The sequence below is a fragment of the Danio rerio genome, chromosome 4 (genome assembly GCF_049306965.1).
Source record: "Danio rerio strain Tuebingen ecotype United States chromosome 4, GRCz12tu, whole genome shotgun sequence".
Lineage (NCBI taxonomy): Eukaryota > Metazoa > Chordata > Actinopteri > Cypriniformes > Danionidae > Danio > Danio rerio.
In genome coordinates, this window is record NC_133179.1 from 30,269,797 (window position 1) to 30,288,822 (window position 19,026).

The following is a 19,026-nucleotide window of genomic DNA, read 5'->3' on the forward strand; positions in this document are numbered from 1 at the left end:
TAGCAACCACTTTTATGACCCTAGAAACTGTCCCATAGACTTCCACTGCAAAAGAGTCTCATTGACTTTACATTGGGTCAAACTTTGTGAGCTCATAACTCTACATCAGACTGTTGTACAGACTTCTAACTGGGCTGATTTAACTCAGACTACCAAACTATCAATAAATGATGATTTTAACTTTCTAGCCACACCCCTAACAACCAGATACTGCACCCTAGCAACGGTCCCATAGACTTCCATTATAAAGGCCCAGACTGATATCGTCATGCTGCAGTGTGATAAAGACATGGGGGTTGTTTTTAACTGTTCATACTGGCAAGAATCTTTGATACATCATCAGTCTAAGCTGTCAATCAGCTCCACAGCAACAAAACAGACTAACCAAGCAACGCTATAACAGCAGCTATATCTCAGCATCAGAACATCGTAGAGAAGCAGGGGTTGGCTTGTTTGACTCATGCTAGCACACTATCTATCTATCTATCTATCTATCTATCTATCTATCTATTTATCTATCTATCTATCTATCTATCTATCTATCTATCTATCTATCTATCTATCTATCATGCTAGTAACATGCAAAGTCATGCTAGAATCATGCTAACAACATGCTGATTCATGCTAGAATCATGCTAATAACATGCTAGTGACATGCTAGAATCATGCTAGTAACATGCTAATTCATGATAGAATCATGCTAATAGCATGCTAATTCATGCTAGAAACATGCTAATAGCATGCTAATTCATGCTAGAATCATGCTAGTAACATGCTAATTCGTACTAGAATCATGCTAGTAACATGCTAATTTATGATAGAATCATGCTAGTAACATGCTAATTCATGCTAGAATCATGCTAATATCATGCTAATTCATGTTAGAATCATGCTAATAACATGCTATTTCATGCAAGAATCATGCTAGTAACATGCTAATTCATGCTAGAATCATGCTAATAACATGCTAATCTATCTATCTATCTATCTATCTATCTATCTATCTATCTATCTTTTCATATTTTTTAAAACTGTTTAAACTTAATAAACTATTACCATCAGGCGTTTACAAGCCAGCCTCAAAGTTTGTCCTTAAACTTTAAGAATCTAGTTTTAGTTGTTAAAATAAATGTTTATTTGTTTTCAACTCAGAATTTAATCGGACTCCTATTTATAATAATTTAAATTTAGATTTGTCCTATTCAAGCCGATTTCAAGTATTTCTGTGAGGAGTTTGCATGTTCTCCCTGCGTTCGCGTGGGTTTCCTCCAGGTGCTCCGGTTTCCCCCACAGTCCAAAGACATGGGGTACAGATGAATTGGGTAGGCTAAATTGTCCATAGTGTATTGCTGCTGGAAGGGCATCCGCTGCGTAAAAACCTGCTGGATAAGTTGGCAGTTCGTTCCGCTGTGTCGACCCCGGATTAATAAGGGGACTAAGTCAAAAGGAAATGAATGAATGAATGAATGAGGACCCAATTGGGATAAATTATAGATTTCATCTTTATTTATCCTTATTCCACATTTATTCCATAGTTACAGTAAACCTACATTATGATGGAATGAATAAAACTAGTTTGGTCGATCCACTGTATGTTCTGTTCCCTCTTGACTTATGTATAAACCATAATGAAACCTGTATCATATATTTTAAACAACAATATTTAATGATTGTTAAAGATAGTTTATTAAAACAATGTGCTTCTTGTGTGCTGGTGATCTAAAGTTGTGTTCCTGAAGTATCTGTATTATAAAAAGATTATGTGAACCAATGATCCTGCAAATGCAAGCGTTCCTGAAGGAAATGAACGCAGCATGCAGAGTTTTGAACACTGGAGAGCCTGTGTTAAAAATAGTGCCTGTTTAAAGTTTTGTGTCTAGAGTTTTGAAAATTGACATCAGGGTTCTGAAATTTGTGGCAAAACAATTGAAAAAAACTGTAATGTTATGGCAAGTAACTTCATTAATTCTTCTCAGAATTCAAAAAGGACCTACATACCTGGGGTTGAGCTTTCTGCATGGTAGACAAAGTCAAAGATCTCGGGTGGCAAGCCAGACTCTCTGGCCAGGTTGAAAGTTTGGGTGGGGACACCTCCTGCGATATGCTTGTATCTGTTTAGCTCTTAATGCTCTTTAAAGTCTCACATGAGTTCTATCCTACACTTGTTCGCTCCGTTTAATCCAATTGTCCACTGATGGCACCATAGAAAGTTCACTTGACCATGGGAATATGGGAGGTTGGTAGCCCAACACACATTTGAAAGGGGTGAGACATGTAGATGAGTGAGTGAGGGAATTCTGAGCATATTCCGTCCATGGGAGAAAGCCACTACATTCATTCTGTTCTCTGCTGCAGTAAGATCTCAGATGACGTCCGATTTCCTGATTAACCCTCTCTGCTTGACCATTTCTGGATGGTATCCCAACAATAATCTGAGGTAAATGTCCAGTTGTTTACAGAAGGCTTTCCACACCTTAGATGTGAACTGAAGACCCTGGTTCAAGATAATGTCCTCTGGGATCCCGTAGGTTCTGAAAACGTGTTGGAAGAGTTCAACAGCTGGACGTTAGTGTGATCAGTTGGCATGCTTTAGAGTAGTGGTCCACTATTACTAATATGGTTGAGAAACCATTGGATGGAGGCAGGTCTGTAATAAAATCAGTAGATAGATGAGACCAGGGGCGGTGTGGTATGGATAGAGGCTGCAGCAAACCGATGGGAAGTGTTTGATGGGTCTTGGTTTGGGTACAAATATGACAGGCTTTGACAAAATCAGACCACCAAAATGCATTTCGAGTTAGGGTTCATTAAATCCCTGGATCTCCTGAACCTGGTGAGGTGTGTATCCATTGAAGGGTGCGATTTCTGAGGGCTTCAGGAATGTATTGTTGATCAGGTGGGCATTCTGGGTGGGGTAGGATCATCCTGTTGTGCTCATTGTATTTCCTTCATTATGTCCCAACTTATCTAGGCAATGACCACTGTAGATGGAAGGATAGGAGCATTAGCTTGAGAGGTTGAATTATGATCATGTCGGTGAGAGAGTGCATCAGCTTTGAGGTTTTTACTGCCTGGTCGGTAGGTGACTGAAAAGTAAAAGCATGTAAAGAACAATGACCACTAAACTTGCCTGGGGTTTAAACATGTGGCTCTCTTGATGTATTCTAGATTTCTATGGCTTGTGATAACTTAAAATGGGTGGACGGCTTACTCAAACCAGTGAAGTCATTCTTCTAAAGCTGCTTTCATAGAGAGGAGTTCCTTATTTTCCACATTATCATTTCTTTTGGCAGTCGTTAATTTATGTTTAAAAAAGGCACAGTGGTGGAGTTTACCAGGGTTACCATGGCGTTGCGAAAGCACTGCTCCAATACCACAGTCTGAAGCATCCACCTCCACCACAAAGGGTAATTCTGGGTGTTTCAAAATAGGCACTGTTTTTAGATGCTCGAAAGTCTTGATAGCGGATGAATTCCACATTAATTTTCCAGGTTTACTTTTTAGGAGTGATGTGAGAGGTGCTGCGATAGAACTGTATTCACGGATATAAAAGTTGGCAAACCCTAGAAATCATTGGAGTCCTTTTATTGTCTTCGGGTAAGGCAATTCGGTGACTGTCTGAGTCATTGATTCGTCCATTTCCACTCCCTGATGACTGACAATGTATCCTAAAAATTACGTTTTATAGACATGAAATTCACATTTTTCAGGCTTGGCAAACAGTTGGTGTTGTTGTCAACGAGTAAATACAGTTCTTACATCCTTGATGTGTTGCTCTAGATTGAAAGAAAAGATTAGGATGTCATCAATATATGCAATGATGCATTTGTTCAATAAATCATGAAAGATTTCATTAATGATTGTTTGAAAGACTGCTGGTGAGTTTGCTAGCCCCTATGGCATAATAAGATACTCATAGTGCCCACGAGTGGTCAGAAAGGCTATTTTCCACTCATCTTCTTCTCAGATTTGAATTAGGTTATAGGCGCACTCCTGAGGTCAAGTTTGGAGTAGATGTGAGCCTCTCGTAGCTGTTCCAATGCAGATGGGACAAGTGGCAATGGGTATCTGTATTTAACTGTGACATTTTTTACCCCCCGATAATCAATGCAAGGACGAAGACCGCCATCTATCTTATCCACCTAGAAAAATCCTGCGGCTGCTTGTGAGGTAGAGGGTCGAATGTATACAGATGCAAGGGCTTCCTCTATTTAATTCACCATGGCTTGGGTTCCAGGACGTGAAAGAGGATACACCTTACTCTTGGGAGGAGACATGTTTGGTAGCAATTCAGTTACACAGCTCTATGGGAAGGCAATTGTGTGGCTTTAGCTCTGCTAAAGACGTCTGCAAATTCATGATAGATAGCTGGAAGTTTAGATTGAACTCTGGTTTCTGGGCTTTCTACGCAGCTAAAAAAATGCATAGAAATGAAAGTTTCTTAGTTCAACAATAATTACTACAATAGTTAGACCACTGGGTGAGCTCAGAGCCATGGATGTCTCAGCATTAGTTGATATTTACGGGAGGGGACCTGATAGAAGGTTATGGTTTATTGGTGGAATAGACCAATGTGGAGTAGCACAGGTTGAGTGGTGGCAGTAATCCAAGACCCAATGGGGCCGCTATCTATGGTGGTTATGTTAATTGTTGGAACACATGGGTTAGAAGAAAGTTCAGTTTTTCAGTGAGTTCCTGGCTGATGTTATTTACTGCAGATCCTGAATACACTAATGCAAAAACACATTGAATAGCCATATTAAATTCAACTTTGCATTCCAAAAGGAAACCTGGTCGATTAGGAGTTTGAATTGTACTCACAGGGTATGGATGTGTAGGGTTCTTCTTGGCCTTGAGAGAGCAGATTGCATTACGGTGGTTCTCATTCCCACAGTAATGGCATAAGTTCTCCTTTCTTCAGTGGAAAGGCATGTGGAAGCGATCTGCATGGATTCTGTGGGTGAAACTGGTTCCAGTTTAGTTGTTAAACATTGACGGCTTTGCAGGTTTATTCTGCTTGCATTTGTGTATTTAGTCCCCATCTAAACACAGCTTAGAGAGCAACTTCATTCCAACCCCTTTGTGCAGCTGACATTCTGAAGTCAATGGCATAATCTGCTGCGGTGCGATTCCCCTGTTTGAGGTCTAATAACTGTTTAGAGACATCCTATCCTCCTTCAGGATAACCAAAAACTTTGTTTAATTGGGAAAATGGTTGAATGAGGATTGCATGTTCAAATCACTCTCCCGCACAGCTAATGCCCTATCTAATGCTCGACCAGTTAGAAATGACACAATTAAGGCACATTTCATGGTATCATGTCCGTAGGTCTCTGGTTGACTTGTAAAAATATCTTAAACTGACGAATGAAGCCTTTGCATAATTCAGGAGATCCATCAAACTTATCAGGTAATGCAAGTCTTACCTGGGAGTTGTGGGGAGAGAGTGGAGGTATTGCATGAGGTTGTTATTTTTGCTCTTTAGCTGAACCAACCGTTTCTAGTATCGGGATATTTCGCTTTGGTAGTTGAAAGCTGATTATAGTCGAGAGACCTCCGTTGGATTCATATTCTGTGAGGGAGCCGTAGAAGACGACATGGAAACAGTATGAATCCAAATGCTGAAGTTTTATTAAACAAACAGCAATGCACAGACAGAGTTGTAATCATAAACAGTCAAATTTCAGCACAAGGCAAGACAAGTTTATTTATATAGCACATTCCATACACAGAGGCAAATTCAAAGTGCTTTACATTAACAATAAAAAACAAGCATAAGAAAAAACAACAAATAATAAAAATGTGTTAAAACAGGTTATAAAAGAATGTAAAGAAAAGAAAGACATAATAGTGCGATCTGTCAGATGTAGCACAGTGCTCATTCAGTAAATGCACAGCAAAACAGATGTGTTTTCAGTCTCAATTTGAGTGTGCTTAATGTTGGAGCACATCTGATCTTTTCTGGAAGCCGATTCCAGCAGCGAGGGGCGTAGTAGCTTAAAGCAGATTCGCCCTGCTTTGACTGAACTCTTGGAATTTCTAGTTTATTTGATCCTAAAGATCTGAGTGATCTAATAGGTTTGTATTCAGTTAGCAAATCTATAATTTAATGAGGTCCTAGGCCATTTAGTGATTTATAGACAAGTAATAATACTTTAAAATCTATTCTGAATGTAACAGGGAGTCAGTGTAAAGACCTGAGGACAGGTGTGATGTGCTGTGATTTTCTGGTTCTGGTCAGAATCCTGTGTAGCAAATTAGCTCAAGGTTAATCTTCGCATTTCCGACCATTATAATGTAGCGAGTTATAAACTAGATTTCAGTGCTCGCTTATCTTCTGGACCATTATATGTAGCGGATTAGCTTAACGGGAGGAAGATTCATTTGAACGGGGCTTCAAACGAATCGACTCTTTGAATCCAAATAAACGAATCGTCTAGCAATGGTTTGAGCGGAGAGTTGAGTTTATTATGGCTGTAGCTATCAAAATAAAAACCCATTAACGTTTAAGCAGGGTAACAAGATTGAAGTTTAAGACATTAGATTCATAAATATACACAGGCACCTTTCTTTATACAAAATTAAACTTTATAGACTATTCTAACAGAAACTAACACCTACCACAAACACACATTCATACAAGTGTAGAGAAGAGTAAAGTAAGAGGTTGAGAAGATGTAATGATGGAAAAAACTCATATTTTGTAAGAGCAAACCAAGCGAACCAAAAATATTCAAATGAACCCTTCTGTTGTCTCTTTAGGGTTGCATTTATTTTACACCAGTTCAGATGTGGTCTAAAAGTTGTTACTTGCATTACTCTGTGATGTGCAGAAGCTCCCTTTGTTGAGCACGTGGCTGGCTGGTTTTTCTTTGTCCTCGCGAGGCTTGAAGTGGGGTGTAGTCGGTCATTTCAAGTTGAAGCGGCAACGGGACAGACGTGATGGCTACTGGTTTGTGGCTTACTAAACTTAACTAGACTCTCGATGAAAAATAAAGAAAAGAAGGTATCGGAGATGTGAATGTCTAAGCTGTGCGTTTAACCCATTTCGTCTGGGTCCCTGCCCACTCCCGAGTGTCCTCTGGGTTCAAGCCTTTCTCTGGCCTGATGTTACTGGGTCACTGCTTTCTTGGAGGTTTCTCTGCTTAGGTCTTTGTCTTGACTTAACATAACTTGAGAAGAGTTGACTTAAAGGCATTGCTTTGGACACAAGTTTTATAGGGAGGGTTCATATCCACCCTTTAGGCCAAGTTGACCAATCAGAAACTAACTTCCCTGAGACATGGTTCTATGACCCTTTGTCCGAAGTAGAGGAATTTTCATAGGCAATTTGATGCAAATTAAGGCAAAAATGTTAAAGTCTCTTAAAATGTTAATATGTTGCACTTGTATAAACATAAAATGTAAACAATCGTTCAGTACACCAAATTAGTTTTGAAACGCCTCCAAACATAAACTGTTTACGAGCTTGTTTAGCTTCGGTAGAGTTGAACATTATGTGCAGAAGTATTAAAACCATAATATTAATACAGGAGTAAGGGAAACGTTGCAAAACACATTATTGCACACAAAGAGAGAATAAAGTTTACATTAAAACATCAGTCTCAGCAATATTATATTATATTATTAATATTATATTATAGTAGTCCTGACCAAGTCTGTTCAGTGCTGTGGCACATTCCTCTCGATTGGAATCAGATTACAACTGACCATCTAATCTTTTCTTTCAGAAGTTGGTGCTTTGCTGGATCATTTGTCGAATAACAGCAAAATAATTATGCGCCTAGTAGGCCTTATTCGTTACATCTGACTGCAGTGTTCTGGATGAGCTGCAACTGTCTGACTGTCTTTTTGTTTCAACAAGTTTCAAGTTCTCAATGGATACAAAGCGTCTAATTTTTGCAATGTTTTTAAAATGATAGTATGCTGATCTACTAACTGCTTTGACATAACTATTGAAACTTAGATCTAACTTAGATCTCACCAAGATTCTTGACGTTATTTTTTGATATTTGACCTTTAAAGCCCAGGTACGCATTTAACTTGAGAACCTCATCTATGTTCCCAAACGCAATGACTTCAGTTTTCTCTTTGTTTAAATGAAGAAAGTTTTAGCACATCCAAATAATTTTATCAATGCATTGGCAGAGGGTGTCAATGGGGCTGTAGTCATTAGGTAGTAAGGCTAAGTAGATCTGAGCGTCATCAGCATAGATGTGGTAGGAGATTTGGTTCTTTCTCATTATTTGGCTAAGAAGGAGCATATAAAGGTTGAACAGGAAAGGTGCCACTCCACATGTCATGGGTGTCCACCTCGACTTGTGGTCACCTATTCTGACATAGTAACCTCTCCCTTCAAGACTGCAGGTTGATGTTTTCATACCTTGCATGATCTCTTATAAGATGTTGCCACTAATTGCCATGAAATCAGACATGATGTCTGATTTCTTAAGTTGTGGTTTAGGTTGTCTGACGTCAACACAACTTGGCTGATTGGATAAGCTGAATGCCTTTCTGATACTGATCTGATCAGTAAAAAAATGAGCAAACTCATTACATGAGAGTAGCTCACTGGGAGTCCTACTGGGGTGGTTTGTGAGTCTATCATTACAAAGAGAGTATAAGCATTATTTACATTGCTGTTTATAAGTCTTGAAAAGAAAGTCTGCCTAGCAGTGTTTAGTTCCACATTAAAAACACGAAGGACTGTCTTTATAAATATTAAAATGGACTACTAGTTTTGTCTTCCTCCACATACGCTCAGCTTTTCTTTTCATCATTTTGAATTGCTGATTGTGCTTTCTGTCTGCCAGTCATCTTTCTGATTTTAACTGGAGCAATTTCATCTATGACATTCTTAACTATAGAGTTTAACAAATCAAGGAGAGAATCAACAGCAGATATACTTGGTGCTAGCGATATGTCCATTATAAACTGCTCACCAGTGTTCTCATTTATGCATCTCTTTCTGACAGACCACACACAGGTCACCTGATGTAAACAGTTGTCTTTGGTTCCAGAAGAGATTAAAGTTGTCGATGATTTTCAATCCTTTCCTATTACATCTTTTCTGCAGCCATGCATTTAGACCAAGGAGCCTTGAAAACATATTTGTCCCTTTTTGCAGGGAGCGGTCCACTGATAAATGGCTGTTCCAGTGCCATTTTCAGTCATTTCCCGTCTCAGGAATGTAAACAGCTGGTGGTGGGAGGATTGTTTAGACGATAATTCCCCTCTTGTTGGTAAAGTTGTATTCCAGAAGGTTTGTAGATTCGATGTTGGTCTTCAAGCTGTGTCGTTTGAGCACTGTGCAGTAGGCAAAGATGTCCGAAGAGTACAAACGATAAGGCAGTCCAAAATAGGCAAACAAGCTGAGTCCAAAATCCAAAGAAGCAATGGTCAAAAAGCAGGCAAATGATCAAAACAACAAGGCAAACACAATAGTAAAAAAAAAAAAAACGCTCTTAAGGCAGTGGAACTGGAGAAGGTACACATGGTTTGTTTATATATGGTGGTAACTGGAAGTACAACCGAGGAAGTGCAGAGTCAATATACTGGAGAGAGCTTTCCCTGGTGGTGGAATGAATGAGACTGCCTCATTCATTACATAATGTTTCTTAAACATCAGGGTATTGAAACAATTTAATATGGATTTCAAAACAAGCACCCATGCAAAACAAGAATGATTACTATTAGACCTACTATTACAGGATATTTATTTGAAATGACTGCGCCTCTGGTTAATAACTGCAGTCTGTTGCTTGTGCTCTGAGAATGTCTGCAACATAATCAAAGGTTGACATGCTTATTTAAAATAAATTGGCCCACAGGTATGTTTAACGTCTCCGGACCTTCAACTCTTCTTCCTCTGCGTTGTGTGCAATGCTCTTAAATGAAGGCCCGGACACATTATTTGACTAATCCTTTTTACTGATATACTGAAATAATAAACAGTACAGCCCTTTTTAGTGGATTGCTTGCTGCAGACATACAACATCCACAGCATGGCTGTCTCACAGCATCTGCCGTTACATCATTAATATCCATATATGAACTGATAATTATATGAACATTTTGCATAAAACATAATCACAATTAACAAATAAACATTGACATACCTGAAATAATAAACAGTACAGCCCTTTTAAGTGGATCGCTTGCTCCAGACATACAACATCTAAATAAAATAGAAAATCAAATCAACCGCATGGCCTTGCTAAAGAGCACAATCCAGTAGACATTTATAAAAAGCCATTTAACTTACAAAAATTACATGTCACAAGTCAAACTTAAAGAGCCCATATTATACATGAAATAGGGTCATATCCTGGTTGTAAGGGTCTCCAACAACAGTCTAATATGCATGCAAGGTCAAAAAACACTTTCATGGTCTTATAATCTGCATTTATTTTTACCTAATTATCCCAGCGACTCCTGTATGAATCGTCCAGTGATTCATTTGTTCCCAAACCCCTCCTTAGCACGGAGCTAATCTGCGCTGATTGGACCGATGACAGTCTGTCGCGATTGGTCGACTGCCTTCAGTCAGAGAGGGAAATGGCCAATAGCTAATCAGCAATTTAAAAAGTAATCACAGTTCATACACGCTCGATAGTATAGACGTGGATTTTAGCTGCCACACTATGGCGAGTGGATAGTGCCACGGATAACCGAACGAAGGAGACAGTCGTGTACTGGCCATACCACACACACACAAAAACACACACACACCTCCGGATGACAACGCTCCCGCTTCCGCCCGCACCCGCCAGGTTTTAGCCTGAGAACCCGCTCCGTTTTCTGCCCGCCGCGCCCGGTCCCGCTAGAGCGGAGAACACAACCAAAAATCACCCAGTATACAGTCCAGACAGCCAAGCTGTCGTTCGTTCGTTCGTTCGCTCTCTCTCTCTCTCTCTCTCTCTCTCTCTTTCTAATTCGCATAGCAATATCCGTGATATTGCTAGACAGCCCGCTCCCGTCCCAAATTAAACCCGTTACCGACCGCTCCCGCGATTTATTCGGAAATTTATTCCCGCGGCTGTCCCCGCGCCAGATTTCTGCGGCGCGGGAATAAATTTCCGAATAAATCGCGGGAGCAGAACTCTAGCACGGAGCTCCATAAACAAACAGCACGCGTCGCGTTTTTAACGTGACTTTGCACGCGATAAGATCAAATATCCAGTTAACCTGATACAGTACACGCGGTTACAAGTAACAAATCACAACTAAATACATTTGCAAGCAAGAGTAAACGAGGCAACAACTTTAACCGCACGTACTTACACTTGAGAAATGGAAGAAACCCATCCTGACGTCCATCAGTTACTCTTTACTGATCCTTCCTTTAACAAACTCAGATGAAGTATTCTTTGTAGCATGTAGCTTCCAGAAGTTTCCAACTGCTTGGTTATAATGCTGAGGTTTCATCTTTGGGTAGAGACTCAATATATCCATCTGCAGTGTGACTTCAATCGACCGGCATGTTTGTGTGCGTGTGTTTGTGGGTGTGCGTGTGTTTGTGGGTGTGTGTCTGGGTTTCTGCGTCAGAGGGCGGGGCCTCAGGTTTGAAATCTCCCGGGTTTGCGCGTGCACGTGAATAACTTGGTTTCGTTCGTACGTCATGGCGAAACACCTAATGAGTCGGTATCAAGGCGACTCGTTTGAAGCACTATGAGTCGACTCTTTTATAGATGAATCAACCGTTTTAAACACTGTATTCTTACAGATTTAAGCCTTAGCTGGATACTTCGCTTCACTTAGAGCTGTGTTACACACTACATGGAGGGGAATTTTCAAAAACCCATAATATGGGCTCTTTAATGCTTAATGATAATATAACCAAATTATAAACTAAATGTTTGAAATCGCTACTTTCTTAAGCTAATATTAATTAACTAAGACGGAGCTTGAAAAACACCTACCCACAGCATGGCTGTCTCACAGCATCTGCTGCGCTAGGTCACTTCCTGTCTAACTTGTATGTCTGCGGTACCCAATTAAACCACATGAGGGCGCCCTTACTCTATAAAACACATAACTGCTGCATAATTCAGGAGGATTCACAATGAAAAATATAACTTTGTTACATATGCATAAATGAATATTACCAGTGTGCAGATCATGTAATTGCATCGGTCGGTCCAACTTTTGTATTTCCAATAAAACCAACAAAAAAATAAAGTTTATGATACTTTTATGAACGCTGGATCATATCTGTCTTGCAAGACTGAATCATTTTCAGCACTTGAATGGGTTGTACAAGTTCATTAATAAGCAATAATCATCCACTCATGACGTCACTGTGAGGGGTAGGGTTAAGAGCATTGCTGTACACATTAAAAAGCATGCATGCAGTCTCAGATTGCCTGTGTACCCACTGACTTCAGGAAGCTCAAACATATTCATGTTTTCTAACCAACTGCTAAATTATCAAGGTTTTGTAATGACTGCCTGCACTTGGTGGATGATATGTACCCACAAAGCAAAATTTCTCTTGCCCAGCGTTTCAGGTTTAATTCAGGTTTTGCTTGGCCCACATGCCGCAGTGAATTACAGTAGATAACTGAACCAAGTCTAGCTTCCATATAAGGGCCAAACATGGACTATATCAAGGCCTAGTCTCAGTCAAGTTAATTACCTATAACTTGCCCTGAACTGGGCCAGCTATGGTGCAATGTTTGGCCATTGTCTGGAAGCCAGATTTGGTGTGTCATGATTGCAGTGAAATTAATAAACCCATGAGGCATTGCGCTTTAGGCAGATTATTAATGGTAATGGTTAGACATGGTAAATAATAATATAATTTGTAAAATAGTAATTTAGTTAATAAAATATATGTAATGTTGGTTAAATTCAGTTATTTTGCAACATATAAGAAACAATAATAGATTAGTAAATGTAGTGAAATTAGCTCAGTTTATGAATATTAATTATCAATAATAATGAGTTATTATTAATTATTAATATTCCGAATTAACTTACTGTTAATTTGACCAAATAAATATAACCAGACCTCGCTCGCTTAGCCGAGCGGAATCTGTAATGTTCTATTCATTTAGAAAGGGTTCTCCACTGTCTCATCTGTCATCTAAAGGCTTTTCTAAAACTGGTTTTATTAGTTTTCTAAAATCGTTGTGGTTTAACCAGTTGAACATCTAAATAAACACTCCTGCATGCTGAAACAGGAAGAAGAGTTACAGAGCTTCTGCTGAAGACACAAGTTAGGTAGACAAACAAACAACTACATTATTCCTGGTTAGTAAGAGCCACTTAAAATAGTGACAATCAATTTTCAAAAGGCAGCTTTTTGAAAAGACAAGTTTCTACTCACATGGTAATTTCATTTTTAACATAATAAATAAGTGCTTAGGTATGGCTGTTAATTGTGAAACTAATTCAGATGTTGTTACTCTTGTCCTTTAGCTGTGAATGGGTGAAGCACCATGGCGAATGTTAAACAGCTGCTCGACAACTCATTGAATGGACTTTTAGAAGCTGAACTAAAGAAGTTTCAGTGGTGCTTAGTAAATCACCATAGAGATATTTCAAAAGCTGAAATGGAGAATGCAGACAGGTTGAAGACAGTGGATAAGTTGGTGTCATGTTTTGGACCAGAAAGAGCTGTGAAGATCACAGTGGACACCCTGAGGAAAATAAAACAAAATGAATTGGCTGAAGAGCTGGAGAACATACAGAAGCAAGGTATTGTTTAATTCCTTGTCAAAATTTACAAATGTGATCATTTTCAGTTTAAATCTTTCATGTTAAAACCCTGTCTTAGCAATGGTTTTTAAATATATTTAATATTATGTATGTAACTAATGTAGGTGAATATATTGTTTGTCTTTGTTCATCTGAATTTGTTAATTTAATTATATGTGCAGTTGTTCTTTTTTAAAATGGGAAGCGCAAGACATAACTATGTTAATAATAAAAAGAAAACAAGAACGAAGAAGTTTAGAAAAAGTTGTAAAACAGGAAGCCAGCTCATACTGTCCGTAAATTGTCCGTAGTGTATGAGTGTGAATGAGTGTGTATGGATGTTTCCCAAAGATGGATTTCAGCTGGAAGGACATCCGTGCGTAAAACATGTGCTGGATAAGTTAGTGGTTCATTCTGCTGTGGCGACCCCAGATTAATAAAGGCACTAAGCCGAAAAGAAAATGAATGAATACTACTCTCATCAAACTTTGTTTAAGAATTGGATTTCTGTAAAGTAGCCCCTCATTTTCTGTCATCAGGAGTCTGCATGGCTGTTGAAATAATTGAGCATTAGCAGAATCATAGTCCAACTGCTAAATCTCTATCAAGCCTTTTACACAATTTATGCTTTACAAAGAGAGAAGACCTCCATCCCAGGAGCACACACACACAAAAATAAATAAATAAATAAAAGACTATAAAAACAATAATGTATTACTCATTTGCACATAGAGAATGAACAAATATGGAATATAGAGTTGAGCAAAGAAAAACAAGAACAAAGATAAGTTGTAAAATAAACGTTACTGGAACAAGAACACATTGTAAAGCCATCTCACACCATGCATTTTAAAAAAATAATCCTATATGTTTGTAGTTTCTTCATGAACATGATTCTCATGTCAGACTTTAGGATCTCAGTGTTCATAATTTTAAACTGTACAACAATAAAGAAACCCCAAACATGGACCACAAGAAAGCTAGTCTGAAGTTGGACGTCATCCATCCATGACACATTCACTAACTTGCATTTTGAAAGGATAACACACAGCAAACATTACAAATCTACCGTGTTATTTTGTCCACAACATGCCTCAATAAAAAAAAAAAAAAACAGAAAAAAAAGCTGTTCTGACATTTCTGCCTAGTGGGTTGGAGTTGTCCTTGGATCTTGCTTTGGAGAGCTTAAGCCCCTGTACCTTTTCTTCTTCAAATGAAAGTGCCATTTTCTAATTATTTTTATTCCATTTTTTTTCTTAAAAAAAATAAAATATCTCTATATTTGTTTGTATTTTTTGTCGTTCCTGTAAAAAAAAAAGTAAGGTTAGGAAACATTGAGACAGCAAATAATCAGCAGAGTATGAAGTAATAAAAAAAAAAAAAGAAAACTGTTATAGGCACATTTTAATTATGGAGAATTATTTTTGAAACATCCTGCATTTTTCTGAGTAATCAACTTAGTTTAAATCAATACAATATAAGATTTAAGTCAAATCACCTACCTCTGCTCATTCAAGTTACCATACAGGTTGTCACTTAATTTAAATGATAAAACAAATGACTTCATGAGTGCAATTGTTATTTTTTTGTATTGGGAAGCACAGGACATAGTTATGTTTCACTTTAATAAAAAACTACTTTTCCTCTCTCTTGTAAAGGTGCAGCTTTAGAGAACTGTAAATCCCCTCCTGTTGATTACACAAACACCAGCCATGAACTAAAGAAGAATTTAAAGGAGGAATATAAGCAGATATTGATTGGTAATTCACAGATAGATCGTAAGAAGTACCTGGATGACATTTACACTGATCTATATGTGGTGGAGAACGAAACTGGAGGAAGAGAGAATGACCATGAGGTGATACAGATAGAGTCAAAACACAACCAACAGACAGCCAAGGATAAACCACTCAAGTGTAATGACATGTTTAAAGTTCAGCCTGGCACCGAACAAAATAAAAGAGTCCTGACACTGGGGATCGCAGGAGTGGGGAAGACTATCTCTGTCAGCAAATTCATCCTAGACTGGGTTGAAGGAAAAGACAATCAGGAAATAGTCTTCATATTTCCACTGCCATTCCGGAGCCTGAATCTGATTAAAGAGGAAAAGTACAGTCTCATAGGTCTGCTTAACAAATACTTCTTTAGCAGTGGAGGACTTTGGTCTCTTCCTGAAGAACAAGGCAAGGTCATGTTCATCTTTGATGGACTGGATGAATATCGCTTTGAATTGAACTTTAAAGAGAATGATGGCTTTACAGATGTTCATAAGGAAATGACAGTGAGCAAGATAGTAACACATCTCTTAAAGAGACAACTGCTACGCTCTTCCCTCATCTGGATCACATCCAGACCAGCTGCAGCCAGTCTGATACCCCAAAACTACATTGATCAGGTGACGGAGGTGCGAGGATTCAATGATGAGCAGAAGGAGCAGTACTTCATCAAAAACAGCAGTCCTGAGGTTGCCGGAAACATCATCAGCCACATCAAGAAATCCCGGAGTCTGTATATCATGTGCCACATCCCGGTCTTCTGCTGGATCTCTCTCACTGTTCTTCAGCGTTTGCTGGGTCAAGAGAGCAATGAAAAAACACCCACAACTCTTACAGAGATGTACACCAACTTCTTACTGTCTCAAAAGCAACAGATGAAAGAAAAATACAGCAACGATTCTGAACCTGAAGCCAATGCCTGGTCTTTTATTGACATTGTTCTGAAGCTTGGAAAACTGGCTTTTAAACAGCTGCTGGAAGGAAAACTCATTTTCTACAAAACAGATCTGCAGAAGTGTGGACTCGATGTCAAGGAAGGGTCTTTGTTCTCTGGATTATGCACTCGAATGTTTCAGGAAGAAAACCCAGTTTCAGGGGAACAGGTTTACAGTTTTGTACATCTCAGCGTTCAGGAGTTTATTGCTGCTCTCTATGTGTTTTTCACTTACAATGACAAGAAAGAAAATCTGTTTCTTGATTCCTGGAAAAAGGAACTGACATGGAAACTCTCTACAAAGACACTGTTTAAACTTCATAAGGATGCAGTCGAGAAGACTTTACAAAGCAAGAACGGACACCTGGACCTTTTCCTCCGATTCCTGCTGGGTCTCTCTCTGGAGTCTAATCAGAGTGACCTGAAGGAGCTCCTGCCAGGCATGGAGCTCAAAACTGAGAACATCAAAGACACGACTGACTATATCAAAAAGAAAATAGAGAAGGAGAAATCAGCAGAGAGAGCCATCAACCTCTTCCACTGTCTGAATGAACTGAAAGATGACTTTGTGGAGGAACTCCAGAAGAGTCTGAGCTCTGGAAATCTTACAACACAGAATATGTCCTCCGCTCAGTGGTCGGGTCTGATGTTTGTGCTCCTGATGTCAGAAGAGACTCAAGAGAAGTTTGAACTGCAGAAATACAGAAGTTCTGAAGAAGCACTGATGAGACTGATGCCAGTGGTCAAAAACACCAGAAGAGCACAGTAAGAGTTTTCTGTATACACTTATGCCCAGTCCACTCATCGATTTGCAACACATCTGCAACCCATGAGTCGTATGCATGCAGTGCAGAAACAGCACAGACTATTTGTGCTTTCACATCAAACATGTATTACTGATCTCCTGCTGTATACGATATCTGTTCTCCTTGTATAAAATATCTATTCTCCATTTTCAGACATTCTTTTCAATGCTTTGATTCTCTTTTTACACATTACAATAATATAATCTCTTCTTTTTCTGTTAACACATTTAATTGTTTAAATATAGATGATGCGATGAAATCTCTAATCTGTTAACATGAGCTTGGAAAAGGAAAGGAAAATATTGGCTTGTGAATTGTTAGCTAAAGAATAATTTTATGTTTATTTTACAGCCTTGCATTCTCCCTTAAATTCAGTATTTACAGAGTCCACATGGTGATTTTACCTTAGCTCAAACAAAAACACACTGTTCAATTGTTTTTGTCTCTACTCTGGATTACCCCTTCTAGATAAATGCAAAATCATCATTTCTGTTTTTCCTCACAGCCTACAGTGCTGTAATCTCACTGCTCAGTCCTGTAAGAGTTTGTCTTCAGCTCTACAATCGTCAAACTGTGTCCTGAGAGAGCTGGACCTGAGTAACAATGACCTGCAGGATTCAGGAGTGAAGCTTCTCTCTGATGGACTAAAGGACCCAAACTGTAAACTGGAGACACTGAGGTTTGAGTTCAAACACCTGATTGATTGATTGATTGATTGATTGATTGATTGATTGATTGATTGATTGTAATTATTACTTACATCAGATGAATGACTAAAAATTACAATTTTATTTTTGATTTGTTTTCTTATTTCTCAGATTTTTCATGTGTAAACTCACTGTGAATTCTTGTAAGAGTTTGTCTTCAGCTCTACAATCCTCAAACTGTGTCCTGAGAGAGCTGGACCTGGGTGATAATGACCTGCAGGATTCAGGAGTGAAGCTTCTCTCTGATGGACTGAAGAGCCCAAACTGTAAACTGGAGATACTGAGGTTTGAGTTCAAAAACCTGATTGATTGATTGATTATAACTATTACTTACATCAGATAAATTACTAAAAATTAAATTTTTATTTCTGATATATTTTCTTATTTCTCAGATTTGTCATGTGTAAACTCACTGTGGATTCTTGTGAGAGTTTGTCTTCAGCTCTACAGTCCTCAAACTGTGTCCTGAGAGAACTGGACCTGAGTGACAATGACCTGCAGGATTCAGGAGTGAAACTTCTTTTTGATGAACTGAAGAGTCCAAACTGTAAACTGGAGACACTAAGGTCTGAGCTCAAACAGTTTACAGTTTTGTGGGAAGGGTGGGGGGTAGGCGAGTAATGGTGGGGGTGGGGGGTGGGCGAGTGATGGTAGGGGTGGGGTGGAGGGTGTTGGGGTAGGTGTGATGGCCGAGGGGATTGGGTGTGTAGCGCCACTTCTACTTTTAGGGGGCACAACATCCATCACAAACTATTTAAACAATTATTCAGTCATTTTTTTATGCATCACTCTGCAGTCTTCATAAACATTCATTTATTAATTTTCTTTTCCGCTTAGTCCCTTTATTAATCTGGGGTCCCCACAGCAGAATCAACCACCAACTTATCCAGCATATGTTTTACACAGCGGATGACCTTCCAGCTGCAACCCATCACTGGGAAACACCCATACACTCATAAATAAGCTAATTAAATAACATAAACTCAAAAATAATCTTTAGTGTTCATTTATTTGACAAGTAACTTTGTATCATAGAATAACATTCAAGTACAGCAAGGCACATTTTTACACCTGTAAACTTTAACAGATGCAGTTGAAGTAAA

The 19,026-nt window shown here is 38.8% G+C and overlaps 1 protein-coding gene across 2 annotated transcripts in view; it reads left to right on the plus strand.

Annotated features, from left to right (window-relative positions):
- The window catches only part of LOC110439426 (NACHT, LRR and PYD domains-containing protein 3), a 59,594-nt gene that overhangs the window by 17,652 nt on the left and 22,916 nt on the right, over positions 1 to 19,026 (plus strand). The window contains exons 1-6 of one of the 2 annotated variants that reach the window (XM_021475437.3): positions 13,216 to 13,333; positions 13,423 to 13,701; positions 15,360 to 17,175; positions 17,722 to 17,895; positions 18,035 to 18,208; positions 18,316 to 18,489. In XM_021475437.3, coding sequence (XP_021331112.3) covers positions 13,443 to 13,701; positions 15,360 to 17,175; positions 17,722 to 17,895; positions 18,035 to 18,208; positions 18,316 to 18,489 — 2,597 coding nt within the window. In that variant the 5' untranslated portion in view covers positions 13,216 to 13,333; positions 13,423 to 13,442. Of the gene's footprint in view, positions 1 to 13,215; positions 13,334 to 13,422; positions 13,702 to 15,359; positions 17,176 to 17,721; positions 17,896 to 18,034; positions 18,209 to 18,315; positions 18,490 to 19,026 lie in introns of those variants that run through there. The other variant, XM_021475436.3, reaches the window with a different exon arrangement.